At 41.7% G+C, this 26793-nt stretch overlaps 1 protein-coding gene across 1 annotated transcript in view; it reads right to left on the bottom strand.

The window, feature by feature from the left end:
• SOGA3 (SOGA family member 3) overlaps positions 1-26793 on the bottom strand; it is a 44010-nt gene that overhangs the window by 9874 nt on the left and 7343 nt on the right. Inside the window, 5 exon segments of the mRNA XM_039568590.1 lie at positions 368-439; positions 21149-21307; positions 24677-24901; positions 25236-25445; positions 25447-26186. Of these exon segments, the coding sequence (XP_039424524.1) occupies positions 368-439; positions 21149-21307; positions 24677-24901; positions 25236-25445; positions 25447-26186 (1406 nt within the window).

Here is a 26793-nt window from a genome sequence, read left to right as displayed (position 1 = left end):
TGAAAACCCTTATATTTTCTACGCTTGCAGCATTATCAGACTTTACAGTGTTCAAAAATCCTGAAGTCAGCACACATAGAGCCTATAAATCTTGTTTCACTGGTGCTGCCATTTACTTTGCCTAAAAGACAGAGTAGATGAAAGCTGCTGTGTTCTGTTGCAGCACCAAGTGTGTTTAGGTGGTCCTTGAGATTAGTGGTGTCTGACTGCAGATCTGGGGTAAGAGCTCTTCCATTTCACAGCATACAGGAAAACAAAGGGTAAAGCAAAAAGCAAGCCAAGTGCAAATATGTAAACAATGTACCCCATTTCCATAGTTCCCTGAAGTCTCCACATAAGAATCGAAGCTACAGTTACTGCAACATACCTCTGTTGGTGTCTGCTGTGACTTTTTTTCTGATTTTGGTAGGTCTTTGCTTCCTCTCCTTTTCAGTGATTGCTGCAATTACAACAACAGGACATGCACTGAATTTTTCTAAATGTATACTAAAGAGATACATAATTTGTATATCATTAATTTTAAAATATAGCAAATCAAATGCAACTATAAAGGAATTTTTGAGAAACCAAATACAGAGGGAAGATGCCATCGCCCAAAAATAAAACGGCAGTGGCACACAAACAAGGTTTTAGTTTAATCAGTCTGTTACCTTTTTTACTCAACACATTTTATGACTAGTGCATTATGAATGTTTAACACATGATGAGAGCGGTAGGAAAGCAGGCATCCTAAGCGGTAATTTACAGATAGGAAAACTGAGACAAGCAGTGAAATCCAGCTTGCCCATTTGTTATTAACCCTGGTGGGGCCAAGGCACTTTAGAAAAGCCTTAGTCTTAGACTTTGTGGTAGGACAGCTACACAAAACAGTGCCACTGAGATCTGTCAGCTGAGTCCAGTGTACACGTACAAGCACACCTTTCTCTGTGTCCCACCCTCAGGCTTCAAGCTTGCAGTGTACTGCGGTCACACCTCCCTAAGAGTACACTGTAGACAAACACACATAGTCCCTAGGTTTGTTCTGTTTTCAGAACATAATTCTAGTAAATGCCATTTAAAACTGCTTGGACTACAAAGTTCTAGTGAGAAACAAATCATATCAGCTCAAGAACAGAAACACACAAAACACAAACACAGGTCTGCACCGCCATATGAGCAGGATTCTTTGGTGTCCTCTCATCTGCTCTGTCACCCAAGAGTAGGAAAGAAACTCCTGCTTTCAGAGCAGGATGCACTGGGAATGAAGCCTGCTAGTGTATCCAGCAACGATCTTGTAGCTGCTGACTGCAGAAACTTCATTAGTGGAAAAGCAGCAGCAGTGGAAAACAACCGCCGCCATCCCACCGGCAACACTCAATACTGATCATCAAGAAAACAGCCAGAGAGAAGTAAGTGAATGAGAGAATATGTTAATACATAACAGCCCACTTGCAACTGTTCCCAGTTTTTATGTTCCCCAGGTAAACTGTAGGCCCCAAGGCAGGACAGTGATATAACCAACACCATCTCCCTCTGACACTGTGCTCTAGTAGAAAGATCCTTCGAGAAACACACATTTCCCTGCACCAGCTGGGGGAGAATCCAGTTCTATCTCAAAGCCATCCAGTTCCACAGACTGGGAACTAAAATAAGCTCATAATCCTCAAGAAACAGAGTACAGAGGGTGGGTATGCTGTACATAACAATCCTGTGCACCATTCTCCTGCTGGTATGAATAATTCTCTTTCTCCTGCAGATCAACTCCATTAAAAATTCCTACACTCATGGACTGCTCATTTAAAAGAAAAAGTTAATGCCATAGAAAGACTCACATGTAAATGTGAGCAACCACAAGAGATGACTTTTCATGAGGTTTTCTGCTTAAATTTACCACTGAATTAAGCAAGAATTAAAAAATATTATGTCAGATTCAGAATCAGAACTAAAATTCAATGAAGTGTACATCAAGAATTCAAATTTTTATGTTTCTTTTGGATATATTGAATGCTCTCAGTACACCAAACAATAAAACAAATCAAAGATCATAGCTGGATAGCTGTAAAACACAGGCTTCTAATGGAATCCAGAAAAGACATGAAAATAATTAACTCAGTTTTCCCTTTAAGTATAAACCCAAAAACTTTGGGATCCAGTCTACAAACAAAATGGTTCTTTTCCAGAGTCACCCACCAGTTACCCTGTTGTAGAAATGGTACATTTATTTTTGGAAGGGTTGTTTGTTTGTTTTTATTTTAGAATTGGCAAGTTTATAAAGCCTTAAACTTTCAAAGGAGTAGGTTCCTCCTCTGTATTACCATTAATTATACCAGTATGCATCACCATTTTGAAAAAACTCTTTTCAAATCAGTTTGCACTACAAACTTTTCCTTGCCCCATATTCATGCAAATATCACCCACTGATAATAATAATATTAAATAAATAAATAAACTTATTTATTTAATAATAGCTATAGTTAAACTATATTTCTTCTTATCACCTAAATGCCTTTTGTTCACCCTGCTGAGCTCAGCATCCTCCAGAAATAATGAAGTTCTGGAATACTGAGCTGAAACCTCTTGTACTTTTCAGAAGATAAGAGATATAAGAAAAAGTACTTTTCTACGTTTGATGTGAAACAAAAAACCCTGTTTTTCTCCTTTCTTACTCGATTTTTTTGGGGTGTTCCTTTTAGTAGTCAGGATAGCAACATTCTAATTACAACAGTAGTTGTGGCTATGTAATGATTAGGCACTACTTTCTATTCTACTCTACTTGAATTACAACCAACCCTCCAGAGCTTGTATTATTCACCAACAAAATCTCAGCATTTAGCAAAAAATTTATAGCAGAAAGCAATGAAGAACACACACAATTCAATTAGCAGGATGATTTGGGTAAGTAGATTAGGCCCAGCTGGAATTAGTATGATCTCTTTTCATATGAAAACACCATGAGACAATTTCTGATCACTAGAGGTTAAGACCTCACACCTCTCAGCTGACAGACAGTATCTTCACAGTCACAGTGTCCCACAACATCATGTCAGGATGCTGAGGCAATATCACCAAAGAATGACACATATCAAGAAGTATATTCTGCTATAAATATTAAATTTTTGCTATAAATACTTAATTTTTGAGCATTTCTTCCAGGTGTGCATTTCACAATTTACAGTGGCTACGCTTTTTATCCTTTCTGTCAAGCCTTGTACCACTGCACTCTTCCAGTTCAATTTTCAACATGAAAAAATTTATTGCTGCTAATGAAATAAGTGACGAAATTCATCACAGCAAAATGGAAAAAGGAAAAAAATGTTCAAACTAACATATGGCAGAACCAAAAAATAGCAACTCAAATTCTCACATGCAAATCTTCATTCTAACCCTGAGACTGGACACTACTAAAATTGTCAGCACATTGCTTGTCACTAAAAGCCATCTCTGCTGTTTTCTCAACTGTAGCAAAAAATCTTCCCCTCATATGCTAGAATTGGTTTTGAGAGTTTGTTGTGAAGGACAGTTTGTGGGCTCAGATAATTTTTTTTCCATATAATTTAAAAAATCCTATTCAGAAGTGTCCACAGCCTAGATAAGCCTGCAAATAATGTTTGTATTAGATGCAAACCAGATCACATGCAAAGGGCAATTCTGTTGTGGTGCTCAGCACCATCAGTTCTCCAGTGACCTTCACTGGAGTTTATCCAATATCTTGCTGGAGATGCTAAGCACTTCTCAAGATGGCATAATCATTCTCTTGCCAGCCCTAAATTGCAAGCCAAATGTGCACTCCTAACATCACCTGTCATGCTCAGTGCTTCTCAGGTGGAAAGAGACCTGAAATCTAGTCTGAGAATAACACAATAGAGAGATAATTGCATCACACTCCACTGAGGAGGAAAGCTATAAAATGAACTCAAGTTCTTCCTGCCTTATTCTAAGCTACAATAAATATCTCAGCAATTAATAAAGAATCCTTAAGCAAAACCTACCAAGATTTTTCAAGATTCTTAGGTTTGATTATTGCAAGTCTGATCTGGGAGTGTTACCTAAACATCACTGTAGGCAGCCATGGGAGGAATTCCTGACATATCAAGGGATTTATGCATGCACAGAGGCCCTGTAACAGCCTTTATGCCTCCTCACAGAACAGGGCAAAGGGTGTGCAGCTCCTTGAAGCTCCACAGCTACCAGGAACCTTCTCATCTGCACAAAATTGTGCTGTAATTGGCTATAGTTAGCTGACTCCCAACTGCTGTGACACATCTGCAGAGCTTTCAAAAATCAGAGTAAATCTAACACCGTCTTTACAGTCTCGAAAAGTCAATGAATATTGAACAATTTTTGGGCTGCAAAAACTTGACTCTGTGTGGCACAGAGGGACTATAAGCAGGCAAATGAAAATTTGCCATAAGCTTCTCTCTGCATTTTCCCTTTAATCAATATGGCTGGGTAAACCATGGAGCTGGATCAATTCAGACACAAGACAGTTTTTTTAGTTTCTTGCCGCTGGGTCTAATGTAGTAAAAACTAAATTGACACTATCCATGTTGGGAAATTGAAAATGTATATTCTCCCACAAAAAAAAAATCAGTTTTTAAAAAATATTTTCCTTATTCTGCAACTCTTATAAGCGCAATTTGCCAGCAAGTAGCTCAAGACTGTGGCTTTGTCTCTCATTGGCACACATACATAGAATGGTACAATACTTTACTCCTTCCACCACCACTCAAGAGCAGGAGGAGTCTTGAGTATTTCTGTATTCTACTTGCTTGCAAAATTAAGTCAGGAATAAAAAATCAGAGGATAACTGAGATGCAAAAATCAGAACCTACCTGTACACAAAGCAAACACTAAGCATGTCCCTATTAGCTGTACCAATACTCTCTTTCTATTAAAACTGGTATATTTCAAAACACTGCTGAGGAGCAATACAAAATGAAAACAATCTTTACTACTCCACTAGAGAGAGAAAAATTGTTCTCATGTAGTTTAATGACTTCATATTGTAGAATAGAAAAGAGGAGCTGCCCTCCAGTATTTGTATTATTTCATTTGCACTTATTTAGGAGTTATTTCAGTTATTACTTTCAGATCTTTTGCAATTATTCATTTGCCAATTAAATGAGGAAAAAGAATATAAAAGAAGGGAAAAATATATGCAACATTTGCACTTTACAACCTTTTGCAATTTGAATCAAAATCACATTGCTAGAGCATATTATAGTAACTCCATGGTGTAACTAGGCAAAAGCATTCTTTGCAGTGCCTAAATGAAACAGCATATTTATGCTTCTACTACATTTCCTTCCTTCTTTTCCTTATTCAAAACAGTGACAGAAGATGAAAGCTGCCTTTCCAAAGCTCTCATTATGTCCTGGTCAAATAGCTGGCCAAACTGAAAGCTTGCTTTCTGTGATTACACACTCCTTCATCCACCAGGATACCATGAAATAGTGAAAGCAATTTCCCCAATGAGGAAGATGTCTTCTACCATTTGAACCTTTCAAAACATGGAAGACCTAGACACATTTAGTTCCCTAATGCTATCCAACTAGGCTTTGTTACAGAAGCAGAAATCACAGTCACACTTGGCTCCCTACTCCTGAAATGCAAAAGAAAATCTCAGAAGACCATGAATATTTTGAAGTGCAAGTGCAGGAATAAGGTATTTTACTGCATAGTGATGATAGTTAAACTTCTCCTAGGGCTTCCTAAGTTGGTGTTTATTTGCCAGCTCAGCTACTTGTCTGTTCTGAGAGAAGAGATTCAGTCTTTCTGTCAAGGTTTGCACAATGCCTAGTACAATGTACTGCTCCAACCTTTATCTGGGACTGACAGCATGACAGACAGCACGTCAACATAGCTAAAACCACTACCACATAACAGTAGCAATAATCACAGGCACGGACATGCATACGGCAATTATGAATTAAATACATATGAGATTTCATCAAATGTAAAGCGCTTTTTCTCACACCTAGTACCACATGTAGAGTTTTTCAGTCTTATTAGAAGGATATCTCAGAAGACATTCCAAATAGATTTTCACGAGAACGGGAAAGTGCCAACAACCAGATTAGGTTCATTGCCTTGGTTACACAAATGCACATATATTAACCAAAGTGTAGTTACAATATCCCAACAAAAAAGGTTTGTGTCAAAATGAAAAGTAATGAGAAGGAAGGTAAGAATGATTCTGCACATAGTGCGCACCTCTACACTGCTCATTGGAAATGTATAGAGAAGCCAGTTCTGCAAAGCTGTGGGCTGATCACACGTGTCTATTTGTGTTCATGCTCATTTGATACTAAAGAGTTGCATTAGATGCACAGACAACACTTAGAGTCCCTCACCTGGATTCACAGGGTGGGACAGCATCAAACACAGGCACATCCACGTGCATCTGTAGAGACACAGCAGAGAAAGGAGCTTTGAAGCTCACCCTCTGAGACTGTGCACTTCTGACAACTTCCAATTATGGGAACATCTCACCAAAACATCAGATATTTTGGTTCATTTGAAAAGGTGCAAAAATTGGAGATGAACTCAGATAGGAAAAATTCTGAAATCCGCATCTGGTCTTGAAGCCTGAGCAGTGAGCAGAAGATTTTCTGTTAACAGGGGAAAGAAATTCAGCTATCACATGTCAGCAATCACTACTGTGTCCTCTGACTATAAGAAAGGATCTTCTGTTACTCTTGATCTCTTCTTTTGCCTGTGTTTACTTGGGGAAGTTCTTCTGTAAAGCTTGCTCTTTGTAAACTGGCTGAAAAATATTTTCTGTAATACAACATATGGGGAAGTTTCAAAGGTACTTGGAAAGTTTGGTTAATGAAAACGAAGCAGTTTCAATGGAGTGCTCTGAAGTTATACCAGTGTGATCCCGCCACTATTTAGATACTTTTTGATGAGCAGCTCAAGTAAAGAAGGTGCCGTAGAAAAACAGACCATGGAGGCTAGAAGCTGAAATGGAGGGAAGATGTTTTAGCAGTTTGGACATCCCCACACCTACTCTTCTCACTCTGGTACCAGTCTGATCTGACATTAGCTAAGCCTGCATCCAATACTTTTCCTGGTATTTTAACAGTGCAAAGATGAAGATGAGGGGAGGGAGGATATTGCAGCCCTGGCTAGAGCAGAGTGTCCAGCTGCTTCACTAACTTCAAGAAGCTTGTGAGACCAGTGACTTGAGCCCCATGTCCTGTCCTCCTAAATAATGACTCTTCCCCCTAACTGAAACTTGCTCATGTTCTCATGGGAAATGCTTATTCCCAGCAAGGGGAGGGGCTGTAGTTCTTAGGCTGACTTAAAACCTTAACTTAGAGGTTGACTTAAAATTATTATTTAAATGTTCCCTTTGCTAGAAATGTGAAAATCTCATTCTGAAAAGAAGCTTAACAGTCTTCAGCTCATTATAAATATTTGATCACTGGAATGTATTTTTAATTAGCTATCATGAACAAATATTTGACTCTTCAGCATTTATTATAAATGCCACTGAACCAGCAAATCACCTGCAAATTAATACCACAGCAACCGTAATGGGGTTATGCAAGAATCAATTCTAGGTCCTACTCTAATTAACATTTTTTCTTGCTAACTGGAAAGAAGACCCATAAAATAACATTGGATAAAGACTGCAGATAGGGTAAAGGTTGGAGAAACACCAAGTATTGAAAAGGATGGTCATTGATACAAACCTTTGTGCAATCAAATAATATATGTTGTAATATGACTAAATATGAAGATACAGATGTAAGAACAAGGGGTAAAAACCATGCTACGACAATAGGAGCACTGCCTAGAGGAAAGAGAAGATCTCTTGAAAAGCCACATCTCTGAAAAAAACCTGCAGGGTCATAGACAATAATCAGCTGAAATAATACCAAGGTGTAATTTTGTGACTAAAGGGTTTATTAACATAGGCTGTAGGTATTAAAACTGAGGTTCACTGTGCAATAACTAGAAAGGATGTGCCTCTCCACAGAATCAAACCAGCCTCAGGCAAGTGGGAAGATTCAGTTCCAAGTAGTGACTACCTTTCTCCTTTGAGGGAGGTCAAATTCCTTATGTAGGTTAAATGCTTAATTTTTACATGGCTAAATGAGAGCAATCCTAAGCATAAAGATTTTAAAAAAGGAAAAAAAACAAACACCAAAGCATCGAGGCTGGACTCTTGAATTTAGCAAGGCAGAAAGAAAGTATGTTTCTTGCCTGGTAACTAACTTTCAGATGAGAAGGGAGGTGCAAATTTTTACTGTTTACTGGGACAGTTTAGGAAGAGCTGTGGGAGGCTGTTCTAAGCTGTCAATTTTTAGCATGGACCAGTACCCTTTTCTGAAAAGTAGGCACCAGTTTGAATAAAATAGCTGGGGTATTTTATGACCTGCATTATTCAGAAGATCAGACTGGTTTATTATATAAGATAGCTCTGTCCTCATAATTTTTGAACACATGAAACGTCACCAAAATTGGGGAGCTGAGCAACAATACTTCTAGAAGCACATCACAAGAAAAAGAAACCTTTGATTGTATCCATATGTATCAGCAAGGCAATATTCCAGTTCAAAAGTCTTTCTGGAGGACTGTTACTGGTGCTTCTAATTAATCATTTAATCAAATATTTAAACTGCTAGCATTTGTAAACTTAAAATAATTGAGACCAGCCTGTAATACAGAAGACTGCTGGTGATCAGGGCAGTTGGATGTCATGATCAGTCATGCTTTGCAGGGATGTAGAATCCTCTCATTACGGACAGCACTGATGGAAACAGATGCATGGCAAATACCTTCTAAGTGCAAGTACTCATCTGTTACCTAAGCAAAGGGCTTTGCTGTTATCCTAACCTGGATTCCTTGCTAAGCTAGCCAAAGCCAATTAAAACAATCATGCAACCAGGATCAGGCAAAGCAAAACAGAGTTGATATCTGCAGGTTTTATTCTACACATCTTGATATACTCAGCTGTTAATACTAGCAATGGGGGGAAAGAGGGGAAATCATATCAAAAAGTCTCAGCAAAAACAAACACTTCAGAAAAGCACACCTGCACATTTAAGAGGTCAATCCATTGCCCTTTACTTCAAAATAAGAAATGTAGTGCTTGGAACTCTTAGCTATGGAACATTATCAAAATCTGAACTTCCCAAATGCCAGGAGCTTGCATTTCTTGATGTTACGAACACTGAAGTAAGTGAAAAAAAACCCAAAACATCAAAAGCCTGATGCTCTTATTCCTGGTTACCATGGATTCCATATGATTCAGAAGAGCTGCTGAGGTGATCCCAGAACCCAGCACACCCTATAACTGGGTATTCTCCCTGTCAAGTGACATACAATACAGCAAATAGCTAAAAATGTGTGCAAATGAGAGAGTCTAAGAGAGGATGGGGTCTAAAAGAAGAGGGTCAAACACATCATTCTGCTCTCTGGAATGTCATATTCTTCCAGGGCAGCTCAGAGGTAAAGCACAACCAGCACACTGCCAGTTGATGTAGAATCAGCTGGCTGCCTTGAACAATGACACACAGAAGCCATTTGTTGGGCAGTGCTCCCCACCACTGTACTGTGTACAACACTTCCCTTGTTGCACTTAGCTCACCATGCATCGCTCCCGTAGTGCATGTGAGGTGTGTGTCTGATGCAGAGTTGAGTACTTTGCACACAGACACACACAGGTACAGCAGTATGGCACAGAACACAAGTAGAGGCACAAACCACTGCGCAATATCAGTGCCGCAGGGAAAATGCCCTGCTTGGTAGCATGTAGCTGCCTCAGATCTCCTCTTCACTCACTGTGTTTTGCCTCAGAAAAAGGCTGCTTGGACAAACCCTGAGCTCCCCTGTTCAGCAGAAGTAACCTGGAAACCATTTCCTTTCTCCCTATCCAGAACTGACCTTTTCTAACCCTTGTATGCTCCACTGTATAATGGGAAAATAGATTCTGCTTGTTATTAACAAGAACAGATCAAAACACTTGAGGCTGAAAGAGACCTCTGTTATGACCGGCCCCCACAACCGGCCTCAGCAAAGTGCCCTGGTGCCTCCACAAATGGGCAAATGTTTTGAGTCATTAGTCATCAATAGTCTGGTCTCTCACAACCTCTGAAGACCTAGTCCAGTTCCCCCTGCTCAGAGCAGAGACAATGGAAGCAGGCTTCTGAGGGCCACGTCCTGTGCAGTCTTCAATTTCTCCAGAGATGGCAGTGAGTTCAGTGTTTGAGCACCTTCACAAAAAAGTTAGTTCTTGTCCTGTCACTGAATGCCACTGAAAAGAGTCTTCATTCCTTCTTCTTTACATCCTATCAGATATTTCACAGAAACATAGATTTGGGGCCTCCCCAGACACCCTACCCACAGGCCCAGGAACCCCATTTTAGGTCAGCCTAAGCTTCAGGTCCTCTGTGACATGCAGTGAGTCTGTCTTTAGCTCACCACAGTTGCTCCTGTCACCAGTCATGGACTTCGGTGATACACATGTGGATTGGTGTTCCAGCTGAACCTTAGATCTGATTCATCACCTTGAACCCAGCTGATAATCTGGACTGCATAATCTTTCATTTTTAAGTGCACTGCAATCAAACACAAGTGACATTATAAAGCACTGGCAACAAAACATTAAGTTGGGTTGATTTTTGGGGGGGTTGAGTGAGGGCGAGGGCAGGGAGGAGGACGTGGGAAGATGGCTTTGAAGGAGAAGGACTAAGCCCTACCAAAAAGCCAGAGTAAAATACTACATCTTTTGTATCCTACCGTGTGCCATGAGGATACTAGTTAACAAACAGTATCACCTCTCCTTAGGAGCGACATACTACAGAAGCTATGCTTGCTTCACTCGGCTTTTCTGATTCTGGAAGTACTGGGTGATTTATGCCAGCCACCTAAAGTCTCAGAACCATCATTCTGAAAAAAATTATGAGCAATTACTATTGAATAGTAAATTTGGAAACTCCTGTGATAACTTTATTGTGTATTTCTCTGCTGTCCATGTTCCATTTGAGGTCTTGTCAATTTGTTTCACCTGTTTTTACACCGGAAACCACACTGAGGTTACTCCCTGAGGGCCCGTGACATGTTTCAGAACAGCCATCTGTACTCTGACACGACAAGGTTCCCCTTCCTTACACTGACAGCTGAGTTCAGGCAAAATGCAGCATAGCACGTACCTCCCTGGTGCTACTTCCTATTTACTCTCCTAAAGCTAGGACAAACTACCTACAGCTGTGAGGCTCTGACAAATTCCTGTCAGGAACACAGGTACCTGAAGGACGAATTGGGAAATTCCATGTGCAGAATAACTGAAAAATCTACCAGGCTACAGAGTTCTCTGCTGGTTTTTTAAACTGTAGGTTCGCTAGAACATCCAGAGAATGTAAAGATAGAAAACTGTTTCATGTGGGATTTCTGAAAAGCTCAGTTTAATACTATGAGAAAGATAACCCTGAAACCAGCAATGACCACATACACTGAACAATAACAGAACTATGGCAATTTTCCTTTCAATTTATAACCTGCTCATCTTTGACCTGTATCAGCACATTGCAAATACTCTGTTATTTCAGGTGTTTCTTTGAAGGGACAGGTGCACTTAAGCAGGACCAAATACAGTGGTATAAGGGACAGAAAGCATGTATAACTATCATTCATCAAAGCCTTGCTGGGACTTCCAGTAATATGATGACATTTGGTATACATTGATTCCATACAAAAATATGTATCTAGACCTCTTGTTCAGCACTTAGAAAATGTCTCTGTTCTGCCTCTATAAAGCCTTCCAAGTGATAGAAGGCAATTTTGCAAAGTCATATGGATTTCCTCTAAATCTAGAGAATCCTGGCCTACATCTATTTTTCCATTCATGTTTTTGTACCAGTAGAAAGATATCGAATTTGTCCTCTCTATCATGCAATCTCTTTCTTTTAGGCCTAAAGAAGTCATACATAAAGTCTTAAAAAAAAAAAAGAAAAAATTCCAGAGACCTGCCAAAAATGACAAAATGAGCAAAAATAAAATGTGAGCTGGAATTTGAAAAGCACAGTGTATTATTAAAAACAAACAAACAAAACAAAACCAAACAAAAAAAAACCAAATCAAACAAAAAACCAAACCAAACCAAAACCCTTAGTCAAAACAACAACAAAAGAACCAGAGTGGATTATATACCGTCTATGGATACTGCGAAAAGTAACATAATAGAACTATTTAAGAATCACCTAAACCAGGGAGCTCATTTTTACACTTTTAAGTGACCTTGCAACTTTTTCTTTCAATAGAGCAGTCAGGTTGGTACCCCTATGTCTAAATTACATATATAGATATTTGAATGTCCACTTGAGTAAAGCAACACTGAAATTGGGAAGTACAAAAATAAAAACTTTTTTCTGTGACTGGGGACCATTAAAGAGCCCTCTAATGCTGTATTTCCCAGACTTTCCCCCATTTGTTAATGTGGTATAATGTTTTGGCAGCCTTAGTGAAGTCAAAAGTGAGATTGCCTACTTCAGCAAAGAGATCTAAAATGCTTTCTTGCTCCTTTTTATCTCAAGGAAGTCATACCCTAAAGTCTCTAGCAAGAGAAATACATCTTTTACAGCCTGCCTTATGGTGAGTTCATGCTCACAAACCATTTTCTCTGATAACCAGTTACCATCTACCACCTGATCCACAGTTCCCACCCTGTCCATTACCTCCACAGACAACTGGGCATGCCAGCTGCATTGGCTTTGTCACTGCTGGTGATTGTCCCTTGCCAAGTAATTCCCAGCCGTGGGAAATCACATGGCAGCAACAGACTGGACTTGCTGTTCTGCACCTTGTTTGCCATCTCATCTGGCTCCATACCAAGTCAGAGAACCTTTGCCTAGCTTTTACACTAGTAAATAAAATGGTCAGAGACTGTTCTCAGGACCTGATGCCAACTGGCACTTCACAATTCAGTCTCCTTTCAGCTACGATGACAATACAGCTAAACTTCCCTACAGCTTCCTTTCAAACAAGCAGGATCACATCCAATTGTCAATCAGTAACAAGCTCTGACCCAGGTGAGCCCCCAAATCATGCCCAAGCACTGAAGCAGTGGTAGCTGACCCAGGTCAAAACCATCTAAGGCACATGCTAGCAACTGCTCATCAGTGTGTGGGCCCTTCCTTAGCCTGATTTACTTTACATATATCTTTTTTGACTGCTGGAAGCGATTCTGTAGCAAAGAATAACCTTGAAAAGAATGATCCAAGGAAAAAAAGCAGAAGGGTTTCAGGTGCCTGAGACCAGAATGCTGGGACTCATGTCCTTTCACTAAAACATAATTTCTAGGTGTTTTGAAGCCCAGGTTTCATCTATGCTTCTGTTCTAGTTAGGTTTTTCTTAAGATGGTCATTAATTTTTTTTTCTTTAAAATACACCTTACTGCAAAGAGACTCTAGTTTTACCTGAAGACTATATGGATTATCAATTACTCCTTGGACAAGAGAACTTTCCAATCTAAAGCTGCTGCTATCTATCACAGAGATGAAAAAAATAAAAGAAGATTCTGACACAAGGAAGGAACTCCCATGTCCCCATGAAATCAGAGCAGCAGCATTATTTTTACAGATTTGAAAGAATTGATCATGACTTATTTTGTGATGGCTAAATTAATTTCTGTTTTAAACCTATTCCAGATATACTCTTTCCACTACAGCTGCCACTCTTTCATTATTACTTCCCAATTAGCCACTCCTTTTACACATCCTTGGGAATTTTCAGACCATTCAATAGGAATTCACAAAGCAGCACACCAACTTCATGACTGAAAAATATCCCTTCCAGGCATCTTTACTCACAAAATCTCTTCACAGTAAGATATTTATGGAGCTTTATTCTTTTGAAATCATTCCCTATTTTTTACATATGTTTTGGAATATATTATTATTGACCATCAGGCTGTTTATACTCAATTTTGAGTAACTCTCTTGAAGCAAATGGCTCATGTGAATTGTTGATGGTGATACATAATTAAAATCCAGTTTTACGAAGTTTAAGCTGCTTCTCAAGTGCTTTTCCCTGTTTATGGTGTGATATTTTCAGAGATTTACTATGACAGATTCTGCAACAGAGATTAATTTCTTTCTCCATTATGATTCTTTTCTCATATTCAAAGAACCAAACCAAAGCAAACTCTGTATATCCCACTCCCTGTGAAATCACAGTGTGCTCTGAGCAAGTATGTCAGAATCACACCCTCACAGGTTATGAATAGCATCCCTGCTGAGTACTGTTTTTAAAGGAACAAAATATTTGGGCAGGATACCAAGGGTAACAGAATACAACACAAGCAAGTCTGACTGGGGGTTATGCATCTGCTGGGATGTGGTGCTTAGAAATCACTGAGCTGTGCTTGGAGGTAGAGGACTTTTTTTCTTTTTCCTGTACAAACTCAGGCAGACACTTGTTTCTCATCTCTTTTTTGAAAGTCTACTAATTATCCTGTTGCTCTCTTCGTCAGAGCAAATGGAATTTTTGTGAGGCAACAAACTGAAATTCCAGATCACAGAAACCCTCTGCTTAAAGGGAGTGTTGGTAAAAGAGTTGCTGATCGACTTAGCATTGGGTACTTCAAAAAACATAGGAAGAAACCGGTCTTGTAAGAGCCCTATTAAATCCTCCCCTGCTGCCATCTGGTGCCAGGAGCAAGTAAATTACTGTAACTGTCCAAAGAGTTCCTCTTACTGCACTGAGCCTGTGAGGATGAGCAGCTACAGCAGCCTCTCACCTCGCTCTGCTTAACCTTGCTCCCTCCATTACCAGCTGTTTGAAATGAGGCTCTAACTCTGAGGAAAACTGAAAATATGAGGTGCAATTATGGTGTGCTTGGGAGACAGTATCATGGAGGGACTTAAACTTTCCCTTTCAAACCAGAACAACCAAGTATCCATCTCCAGTGATTCATATGCATGGGCAACAAACAGAAGCTAGAAATCCATGAACATCTGCACAGTTATGACCCCACTGGAATCACAGAGACCCGTCAGGATAGCTCACATGCCTGTAGTGCAGCAATGGATTGATGAAAACTCTAAAGGTGAGGAAGAAGGGTTGTGCCCTACACAAAAGAGCAGTTCAATTGCGTTTGGTGCTGTCCTGTGACAGGTGATGGGCCAGCTGTGAGCTATGGACAAGAATCAGAACAGCATCCTCTGGAGTGTCTTCTACTGCTCATCTGATGCACAAGGGGAAATAGATGAAGCATTTTTTAGACAACTAGCAGTCACATGATTTCTGCAATGGATTGAAGACAATTTTTGCCACAGGTGATTAATTAGTCAGCTGTGGCTATTACTTTGATGGACCTCTTGCAAACGGAATCACTGTTCAGAGGTTTGATGGTCAATGGTAGCCCTGGCAGCACTGACAGTGAGATGGTGACGTTTAAGGTCCTGAGAGAAGGGACCGAGAGAAGTACCAGGTGAGAAAGTTCTGAAAGCAACCAAAAATGTAGTACTACTGTTGGATACAGCTGTCTTGCCTGTTGGAAATGCTGCAAACCGCCACTCTTTATGAGTCTCGTTTCCAGTTTCTTGCAACCTCATTACATTTTAAACATTGCAGATTTTCCACGCCAATCATCTGTCCTGGGATAAGTTACCAACACTGTTGATATTTTGGGAAATTTCAGCAAATTATTCAGCTCTTTTTAAGATGACAATATTCTTGTTTGCTCATAGTAAGTTTTTCTAGCAACTGTTCTCTTGAGAAGTTCCAGTGTGTCTGTGTTCCAGAACATTTTTGTGTTTATATACAATGTATACTTCATACTTTCCTAATTCATCAAAAGGATGACACAACCTTTTAGAAATTTCCCATTCCTATACATTACCAGGTAATTATTTATTGGAGTTTACCAGTTTGAATTGCTGAATATTCAGTATTTATAAATTACCTCACCATCTCCCACCACCAGCTATCAATCTGCACATTTTCTTCAGCTGACAGATTATGTTCCAACTCCAGGGCCAGGAGGCAAAGCCTAACTAGTCTTGCAACTGCTGTTCCATGAGGGTCTGGATAAAGCTGAAGCCAGGCATTAGAACCAGAAATGTTCCTTCAGGTGCTCAGAGTGATACAGTTGCTGTTTCCTAGCACAGGGAGTGATCCTCCACTGCTCTCAGTCCAATGCAAAAATGAAGAGCTACGGCTTAGAAACAAGGAAGGGAACAAACCAAGGAAGCTGACAGATTTGCATAAGGGGGTGAAGGAACCAGGGGAAAAGTAAAAATTTCACAGCAGATAGGAGCTGTAGCGTCAAATGGGGATAATATATTTGAAGCAGGATAAGAGCAAAATGAACTAGAAAATTCTTGGAATCCAGAGAGGAGATTGGACACTCCTTAAGAGTTGGAAGGATGCAAGGAAGGAAGGAATTGTGGGAAAGAACAAGATTGGGACTTAAAAACTAGAAGACAGCAAAACAACCACTACTATCAGACATAAAGAAGAAGAAGACAAAGAAGAAGATGAAGAAGACGATAGAGAAAAAGAAGAAGACAAAGAAGAAGGGAAAAGAAGAAGGGAAAAGAAGAAGGGAAAAGGAAAAAGGAAAAAGGAAAAAGGAAAAAGGAAAAAGGAAAAAGGAAGAAGGAAAAAGGAAAAAGGAAAAAGGAAAAAGGAAAAAGGAAAAAGGAAAAAGGAAAAAGGAAAAAGGAAAAAGGAAAGGAGAGGGAAAGGGAAAGGGAAAGGGAAAGGGAAAGGGAAAAACCAGACACAGGATCAAGACTGAGTGAAAGAATCTGGAGAATGTGAGACTTTGTGAGTTATAGAAGAAAGACTTGAAATAAGTGGTTGGGGTTAAATGGCAGGAGAAGGGGCTTAAAGAGAGAAAGGGTTACGAGAAAGAAGAGATACTGGATTTTTATTCAAGAAAAGCTAGGCAAGCTGGTATTGGTGATCAAGGGGACTGGGACAGGATCTTACCAGATCTTCTGCAGTGTGAGTTTGTTGGTTTGAGGTGTTTTTGGGTTGTGGTTTTTTTTGGTTTTTTTTTTTTTTTTGGAGGGGGAGGAATTTGGAGTTGCTTGGGGTTCTTTTACAGCAGCTTTTGTAGTGAAATTTCCAGCTATGTTTTTGATGTCTGTGCAGCCTGAACTCAGAGATGTATAGAGAGCTAATCTGTGCTTAAGCGGGGCAGGCAAAGGTTGCAACAGTAAGCAGAAAATTGTAATTACTTTCGTGTGGCCCCACAGCAGTTTAGTGTCAAAATAAGAAACAGAATTCAGATTCTTCCTCCCAGCTCCAGTGCCCAGTTCTCCAGATCCTGTTGCCTTCTTCCATTTCCATGCAGTGTACAGACCAGACTGACAAGACAGGCACCACTAGAGCAAAACACAGACCCATGTAGGGAGGCATAGACTCCTCTGCCTGCAGTCTGACCCGAATGGGCAGAAGACACCTCTGGTTCATGTGCCATGGTTATCAAGTCCGGGATCTGAACTAAAAATCTGTGCTTAGAAGAAGAAAATGGTGGCTTGACAACGTCACCCTAAAGTGGCTGAAAGAACTGAGCTGCCTTGCATCTGCCCAGCTTGGAGCATTAGCAGAGCAATCTATATCCATCCAGAAAGACACATGTCCCCAAAAAACACTGTGCTTCTTGCAACTGCATGTCTGCATTGCAATGAGGGTTTGTAAAGCCCAGGGTCCAGTACATCTGTCATATTTTCCCCCTACTTCATTTGTCTCACAACAGACCACTAAAGCACAGCTAACTGGGTGTTTGCTACGTAGCTACAGCAAACAAATGAATATTTAGTTCATGATAACAAAAAGGTCTACAAGTGTTAGCTAGGCTTTACCAGTTAACAACAAATTAATGAAAGTTAATTAATTAATTAATCAATGAACAACATGTTCATTATTATTAACATGTTAATTTTTTTAATATCTGAAAAATTACATCTAGCTACTGCTATGAAACAATTCCTCTACTTTGTTGTCAGCTTCCCAAAAAGCTTTACAATTGATAGCAACCAATATTAAAGAAGAAATCAGCAGCAGTTGCTACAAATAAAACCAACACAGATTAAAAATCTTGTGTGTCTGTGTGGACATATGCAGGAATAACTTTAAATCAAATAGATGCAGTTTGGGGGACTGAAAGTAAAAGCAACTGATAGAAAATGTATGCATTGCTGGAACACCTTCCAAACCCTGGATGCTTGCAAGCTTCTGTTGCCATGAACAACAATTTCTAACTTGTTGTGGAATTTATCATAATTATTTTTTTCCAAAAGCTCCAAATCAAGAAGGCAAACAGCAATTACCTCTTTATATTAATGACAAATACATTCGCATGTCTATATTCACCCAAATGTTCACTGGAGAACTCCAGATTTGACTCTAAACCAACACATCTGCTAGCATTTATCTTTTCTACATGTTTTCAGTTGAGTTTCTGCTTTTTTTGAAACACCAGAGAATCCACACAGAGAGAACTTTGGCTTTGGCCCTGCCCTAGAGACTACCTACCAAAAAACTATGCTTTCTTTCTGGCATTTTCTATTAAGTCTTATTTTAATTCTCTGCTATCTCACACTGTTCATTATAAAAGGATAAGAAATTTCACATGGCAGTTGTACATAAATAGATTTTAAGAATGGAAAGGCTTGGATTTCTGCAGTACGTTTGATGACAAAAGTACAGAAATCAGTCATTACATCTCTGAGCATTTTTACTATGCTGTGAAACAAAAATGTTTCTTTGTCTTTAGAGAGGCACTTTCCCATTAATTCTAAGCTCAATAAAGCAAAGACCACAATCCAGACAAAAGGTCTTCCCTGTATTTCAATTTAAGTTGAGTAGAACTCCCTTAAGCAGGAGGTTCCATTGGTTATAATGGCTGTCTTGAAATGAGAAAGGATTGTAAATCCATGAAATTAGAGGAAATAATTCACAAGCAAATAGAAAATTAACATTATGACTATCTGACAATGACATTTAAAATGCATGAAACCTTCAATTGCCAGAGAAGAAGAAATATTATTTGTCATGGAAAAATTCTAATGCAGACTGCTTTGGGTTGTTTTCATGGTTTTTCCATATAAATATTTTCATAGCTTCTTCATATATTCTAAATTTCAATTCTGTAAGATTTAGTATTCTTTACCAGCACGTTTCCATGGGTCCCCCAAATCATGGCATATTTGCGAAGTGCATAATAATTTGGCTTTGTTTTAAACCTTTTCAGCTTTTCTCTGACTTGCACCTCCTCAACTACCCTCCTGTGCTGAAAGTCCTAGTATAAAAAAGCAGCATTCACCTGCTGAAAGGGACACAGCAGCCTATTTGAAATACATAAATCCTGCCTAATTATGATTAGACATAAAATGACTGTGCATGGCAGTTCTCCCTAGTTCAGTATAAGGATGTATTTCTGACTCCTTGTCCACTCCACCCCTACTATGGTATCAAGTCTTACTTCATGTTTTCCTTCTGGCTCAGTGCCCCCATTCTGTGCCACTGGGAATCATCCATCTGCTTCAGCTCCATGAAAACCATTCTTGTGTAACAGAGACCCTAAACATGACACCATTTCTTCTGGAGTCCCCAGTACCCTTTCATTGACACCAACAGCAAAAACAGAAAGGGCTGAACACTTAAGCCAAAGAAAGAAGTGGAGAGCAGTGTGGGAGCAACAGAACCGTAATTCCGCATAGTGGGCCAGAGGGAAGAAGCGCGATAAGGAGAAAGTGACTAGTGATGAAACGGACGGAGAAGCCCGTTTACTGGCTTAATATCAAAGAACATTAACTATTAAACTGCCACTAAATATCACTGTAATCTGAAGGTGCTTCAGAAAAAACAAGGCAAAAGAATTTTATAGCGGTATAACGTATTGGAGAGAAGGAGGAACCAGAGATGAGAACCTAAAAGAAAACAAGGTCTGAATGGACAAGAATAACAAAAAAATTGGGGTAAAGCCAATCTTAAACACAAGTTATAACGATAATTACAGAAAGATCATGCTCTCATCAAGAGGCTAGTCCAGAAAATCAAGCTGTATTTAATGGCAGTAACCAGAGAGAAAACAGAAGATGAAAATCTCAGGGAGATGAGGGGAAAGCTGAATAAGGCTCATATTTTTTTTCATGCTCTTTTGAAATCTGCAGTTATCTGGGAAAGCAGCAGAAGGTGGAACATACCACCTGTTTAACCTCTACTAACATGCTTGAAATTCAGTTCCTCTAAAGAAAACATTTGAATATTTTTAATACTACATCACTTAAAGGACTCATTTGCAGTTCCTAAAAATGCCCTAACATCATATAACTGAAAATTTCTTGCCTTTCTTGACAACTGAAATACATCTCTTCTGCTTCATACAAGATCAAAGAAGACACGGGCATTCCTACTAGGATATATTCCTAAAAGTGAAAATTGGGTGCATTCATTGAATTTTAAACATTGAACAGGAGAGCTGTTTCTAAAATCTCTTCTGAGAAGTCATTCTTAGTCAACAGTTTCTCCTTTTACTGCCTGCTTTGTTATCTCTGTCAGCCTGGCTATTACTGCTGTAATGCAATTTTCTGCTTACTTAATGGCACGGTATCTTGCATCTATATAACGGCAGATGGAGTAATTTTGAAGATTAATTAGATACAATATAAAATTATGCTTAGATTGAAAGGCCAGGTAGAGTCTCTCACTTCCTAGTACTCCAAAGAGCATGACTGAACAAGATGGGGAGGTAGCTAGATCCCCAGTATCAGTGTGCCTGCTAGTCTCTAGCAGTAGTTAGCAAGGGAAAAACTACTGGTCTTTGTAAAAACATGTGGGGAACATCATCTGTAGTTAGATGCCTCTGCCACACTTGAGCACACTTCCTGTAAGAATATTTATGTAGGTACAGTGTAACAAAGCCTCTGAACTCTTGTTACCGTTAGTTTCACATTTCCCTCCTAGCAGAGAAAAAAAGAAAAAAACCCCACAATTTGGTTCCTGTTTTGCCTAGAAAACATCAAATATTTCAGTTTCTCCTCAGCTTCGCAATCATCAAGTTGTACTTCAGCACTCCTTGCAACTTTCAACTTTTGGCTGCCGTATTGCTTGCCCCCAAAACAAGTTATAGAAGAAAAACAGTTCAGCAGTAAGAATTTGAGATCTGAAAATAATTGGTGTAGAAGTAAATAGCAACACTAACCTCTTTCATTTTTTCCAGTTCATTCTGTAGTGCTTGTTTGGCAATTTCAACTTCTATAAGCTGCTGTCTTAATTTTTCGTTTTCATCTTCTGTTATAGTACGTTTTTCTTCCACATTTTCTAACTCGTGATGAAGTCTCACTGATACATCTTTTGCAACCTAAATGAAACGGTATATCAAAATTAAGGTTAAAAAAAATTACTGTTGCAGTGCTTACTGCCTAAGCAACCATTTAGAAGTTAATTCTGGATGTTTTGATGGAACAGGTATTTAAGGAAACAGGTAGACAAGGACATCCACAGACAGAATTCTAAATTATTCCAAATTCAAGCAAATTCCTTCCAAAAAATGGTACATTATTCCTATGGACTTCACTGGAAACCACATAAGACATTAAACCCCAACTCCTTCTTAGGTTCTGTCATATCAACAGTTAAACAGGACCTTCACTACTCCTGGAGACAGTGCGTCATCTATTTTCTCCCAACCACAGCTAGCTTACGCTTTTCAATGCACTAAAGCACATTCCCTTCAAATACTTGACATGCAACAGCATCTAAAAGCAGGGTCCATCTTCTCCAGGCCTGCCCTACCTGTGTCTACCTGTGACTACAAATGGACACACATTTATTTTGACTGTGCCAGTTTCTCTCTCCTTGGTGGACAAATAATGAAAATATTTACTACTATTGTCTCATTTTAAGATTAAAATACAAACAAACAACATTTTTACTGACGTTGTGTTCACCCAAATTAATTTTCAATGAAAATGAACACTAAGGTTTTTGGTTATTTGAGGTTTTTTTAATGCATTTTCACAGGAATAGAGTTAAAAGGCATATGACAAGATCTAATTCCTCCTCCACAGGAAAAGTAATGAGAATCTTGCCCTGCAAGCCATTTGCACTATATTTTGTGAAACCACCAGAAACTATAATCACACACAAAAAATATTTAAATATACACTAATCACTGTGTTGATGGTGATTTAGACACATAGACACACAGTTTGAAAAGCCTCATTTCCTGCTTTTTTTAGAACTCTGAAAGCATAATTAATCCTACTTAGCATTAGCTGGGGGAGTTCAGTGAGCTGTCCTTCATGGCTTTTACTCAAACCATCTTATGTTAGTATGTCAGAGAGTTCTTTGACATACTAAAACACTAGAGAAAAAATAATAACTGTAAGCAAGCATCTAGAAAGATCCAATCTATCAGAAATCAGCAGCAGCTAGTGACTCAGCCTCCCTTGACAAGAAACCCAGTGTGTGTGTGAATTACAGATACAACACTGCAGTGTAGCACAAGATCATTCAATAACCTCCCCCACTGCACACGCACTCAAGGCACATAATGCCCAACAGAAAGAGCGAGTGGAGGGGAATTTCAATTATAACCATACTCCAAAGAGACTGCAGAATGAGCCGAGAAACACATCACAGGGCTTTAGCTTGATGTCTTTTCCTACACTTAGTTATAAACTGCTCATCTGGTTGTCCAACCAAAGTAAATGGAAAATCATGGGGGATATATAAAACAGCACCCTTACAGAACCTGTCTTCAGTCTATAGGTACAGTCTGGATCAGTAAATAAAACCAAATTGTAATATCATTACTGGTAGCTAATTTTTCGACACAAAATCTGGTGGAATAGCTACTAATGCAGGAAAAAATACAGAGCATTCTAAGAGCACATAGGAAATGGGACTCACTTATGAAATATACATTTTAATACAGCTATCTGCAAGACTGTATCTCTGAGGGATCAAGTTCCCTAATACATTGCAAAATGAACAATGCAAAGTGAACAGTGTCTTTTTGGATAGTCATTCTTCAGGAGAGGACATGGAAGCACTACAGAAAACCGCACGAGTTAGAATTATGGTTAGCCAGCACCCAGAATTCTATTAGGCAGAAATTTGGCATTAGGCATTCATCCCTACTCCAAAGCAGAACATATTCATGAGCAGTGAGAACACTCTGCAAGAACACTCTTCCTTTCCAAAGAGTCAGTCATATTGGGAAACACATGGGAGAAATGCTAATTAATGCGAGCTCTTTGTCCAGCCCAATCCAAGGCCTTAACTTCTATCTCCTATATTGGCAGACAAGTACCTCAGCAGAGGTGCCCTCAACAATTCCCTCCCCAGCCTGCATATGTATTACTTGCTAATAAAAGTTACATTGAGCCAACAAAGAACACAACTCTACAAACTGGAATCACAATATTCACTTGGGACATGAAGGCCCATGCTCAAAGTCTGCCTGCAAATGTGTGTATCTCAACTGATCATCTAAGTAGCATTCTAAGTATGCAAAATATCCCTTGTTTTGAACAGAAATCCCCATGAAAAGGGAGTGATTTTTCTTCTGACCAGGAAGACTCTATTTTGCCAAGAACCACATGGGGGCAGATGGATTTATAGAACTGTCACAGCCACAACAGAAAACATGGGTTTTGAATATGCACAGAAAAGGATTATCAAATAGAAATTTTAATAATAATGATGACAAGCTGGAAAATTTTCAGAAAAAATGATCCAAACCAGGCCTGGGAATAACATACTCTCAATCTATCGTGCTTATCAGAAAGAAGTTAAAAAATTACCTTGTTCAAAACCATGTATTAAATTCACAATTTAAACTGCAGCCCGCAGAGTCCATGTGCCATGAGTAACTAGAGCCCTAGGCAGAAGTGTGGCAAATAAACTCGCATTTGCTATACAGAGGTCTGCACTTCCATGAGAAAAGGTCAGTTGACTGGGAGACCAGTCAACTGAAAAATGTTTAGGTGTCCTGGTTCAGCAGGAGTCTTTCAATGTCTAGCAAATGGAAGCAGAAATTAAACTTCCAGCTATGTAAAGAAAGGCATTTTTTCTCTGTAATTGGACCAACCCAGAATGGAGATGATGGGTTGCCACCAATGACAATCTTTAAACAAGGACTGAAACTTTTCCTCAGCGATGGCCTGTGTCTCATTCAGATCCCGTGGATGACATGCAGTTGATGACACACTGAAATTTGATGGGTTTTGTCTAAGGTTTCAGATGGATGTGAAAACCCCTGGATTAATTGAACATAACAGAAGGTTTTTTACTGACAGCAACAGAGTAAGGATTTAGTGTTGTGACTGCAAGTATTCAATCTGCCTGCCCACTAAAATCTTTCACTAAGGAGTGACATAATCAATCCCCTCAAAGTCAATGGGGCTGTTTGGTGAGGTTGGTTTAATTTTGCAGTGGAAGGATATGTTTTGCATTCATCATAAAGGGTCCAAATCCTTTAGCTCTTAATTTCCGTTTGAGTCACTCCTTGCATATTACCTGTATGAAAAATGATAGGACTGAAGCTGAAAATAGCCTATTGACATACAAGAAGGGCTCCTATTAACTTGGCCATTGCTATTCTATGAGCTGTACTGGGTGCACAGTGGAATGGATGGAAACGCCTGAGTCATGAGGACCAAGAGCATGGTTGTGTCTCCCTATGAGATGCTCCCTTCCCCTTGACACCTGCTCACATCTGTACCTTGAGGTCCTGCTCCATGCTGCGTATGAGCTCGTTGTCAATCTCACCGGTCTGGGCGTAGCGGAGCCTCTTGCGCTCAGCCTTGCGCAGCCGGTACTGAAGGATCCGGCAGTTCTTGTTGGCTCGCTCCAGCTCATGGCGCATTTCTTGAAGCTGACAAGCATCCTCCTCAAAGAAGCTGTCCCTCATCTCATCCATCTCTGTCCTCAGCTCATCTATCTCGTTCTGTCACCAGGGCGAGAAGGGGACAGGGATGCAACAGGTGGGTCAAAAGCACAAATGTCAGCACGTATAGGGGAAGGCAGCCAAAATGGAGCTCCGCCCCACAGGGACGGCAGGTAAATACAAGCCAGCTCATTATAAGCACCGCAACGAAGCAGGAAAGCAAGCGGCACTGCCCGCACGCCCCACGACAGAGCCATCTTAACGCTGCCTCCAGCGCTCCTGCCGCGAGAGAGGGAGGCTGGGAAGATCCCTCCCGGCGCGGGCGTGGGAAGGCAGCCCGCCCCCGCCCGGCCCCGGTTCTCCCCCAACACCCGCTGCCGCCCCGGCCCCTCACCTTGAGGCTCTCGTTCTCCTCCCGCAGCTTCTCCATCTCTTCCTGCATCTCCTCCTGCAGGTGCGGGCTCAGGGCGCCTTCGGGGCCGCAGCTCCTGCCGTCGCCTCCCGCCTCGCCCTGCCGCAGCCCCTCCGCCCCGGCCGCCTCCATGGCAGCGGGCGAGGAGGCGGAGGCGGCCGGGGGAGGCTCGGCCGGGGCGGCGGCCCGCGGAGGCGGTGGAGGCAGCGGAGGAAGCGCTGCCGCTGCTGCTGCTGTGGTTGCTGCCCTTCGTTTGCATCTGGGCGGCCGCCGCCAGCCCTTTCCTGAGGTGGAACTGGATGAGCTCACTTTGCAGGCATCCCTCCTTCCAGTACCCGCCGCCGCCCGCCGCCGCACAGCGGCCCTTCCCCGCGCCCGAGGAAGATGGAGGCGCCGGGGCCGCCTCCCCCGCGCCCTTCAGCGGGGACCGCCCCGCTTTCCCCCGCCACTGCTTGGGCGGCGGCGCCACCGCCCCCTCCCGCTCGCCCCCGCCGCCCCCTGCAGGGGGAGCCTCCTCGGCGGCGCCCGGTGGCGGCAGCGGCTCCTCGGCTGCGGCGGCTGCTCCTCTCCCGGCGGCGGCGGCCGGCGGAGCTTCAGCACCGGCGCCGGGCTGGACAGCTCCCCGCGGCGGCTTCTCGGCGGCGCGGCCGCGGGCGGCTCGCGGGGCCTGGCCCGGCGGCGGCCGCGCCGAGGCGGCTTTGGCGGCGGCGGGCGCGGCTTTGGCGGCGGCGGGCGGCGGGCGCGGGGCGGTGTCGCGGGCCCGGGCCGGCGAGGATGCTCGCGGCTGCTTCCTGCCGCTGCTGCCCTCGGGATGCAGGCGCGGCTCGGCGGCGGCGCCCCCTGCAGGCGGCTGGCTCATGGCGGCGGCTATCTCGGGGACGCGTCCATCACCGGCGGTGTCCTCCGCCTCCTCCGCCGCCGCCGCCCCGAGAGCTGGGGGAGGAGAACCGGAGAAGCCGGTCGGGGTGGGCACGGGGAGGACGGGGAGACGGGCTTTCCGGCCACGGCGGCGGCCAGCCTGCCCCCTCCCCGTCGCCGCGGCGCCCGGCCGGCCCCCAGTCCTGACCCGCGCCCACCTGCGGGCGGAGCGGTCCCCGGGAGCGACCGGGGAGAATCCGGCCAAGGCTGCAGCCCAGAGCCGACCGGAGAGGCTCATGGAAGGGCCCGACGGGCTCGGCTGAGACTGAGACCCGTTCCCACTCCGCCTGCACCTAGGGGCGTTTCCCCAGCCCTGATACCGAACCTTCCCCCGCCGGGCCGCCACCCCAGGGATGAATTTCCTTCCACACACAAACTTCCCTCTCCCTTGTGCTCACCACGAAGCCTGGGTTGCTAATGTTTGCCCACTAAAAGGCCTCTTCCCAGCGTCTGTCACAGCCGAGTGGAGGAAAGCTGCTGTACAAAGGACTGCACACGTTGAAACAACTACAAATTTCCCTTCAGCTTTGACAGCAACTCTTCCGGGGCAAGGTGACTTGGGAATCGAGGATCATAAAGGAAAGGGGTTCTGCAATCAGCTTCTAAACATACATTTGCCCTA

This window comes from Corvus cornix, chromosome 3, assembly GCF_000738735.6.
Source record: "Corvus cornix cornix isolate S_Up_H32 chromosome 3, ASM73873v5, whole genome shotgun sequence".
Lineage (NCBI taxonomy): Eukaryota > Metazoa > Chordata > Aves > Passeriformes > Corvidae > Corvus > Corvus cornix.
This window is presented reverse-complemented; position numbering and strand designations above follow the sequence as displayed.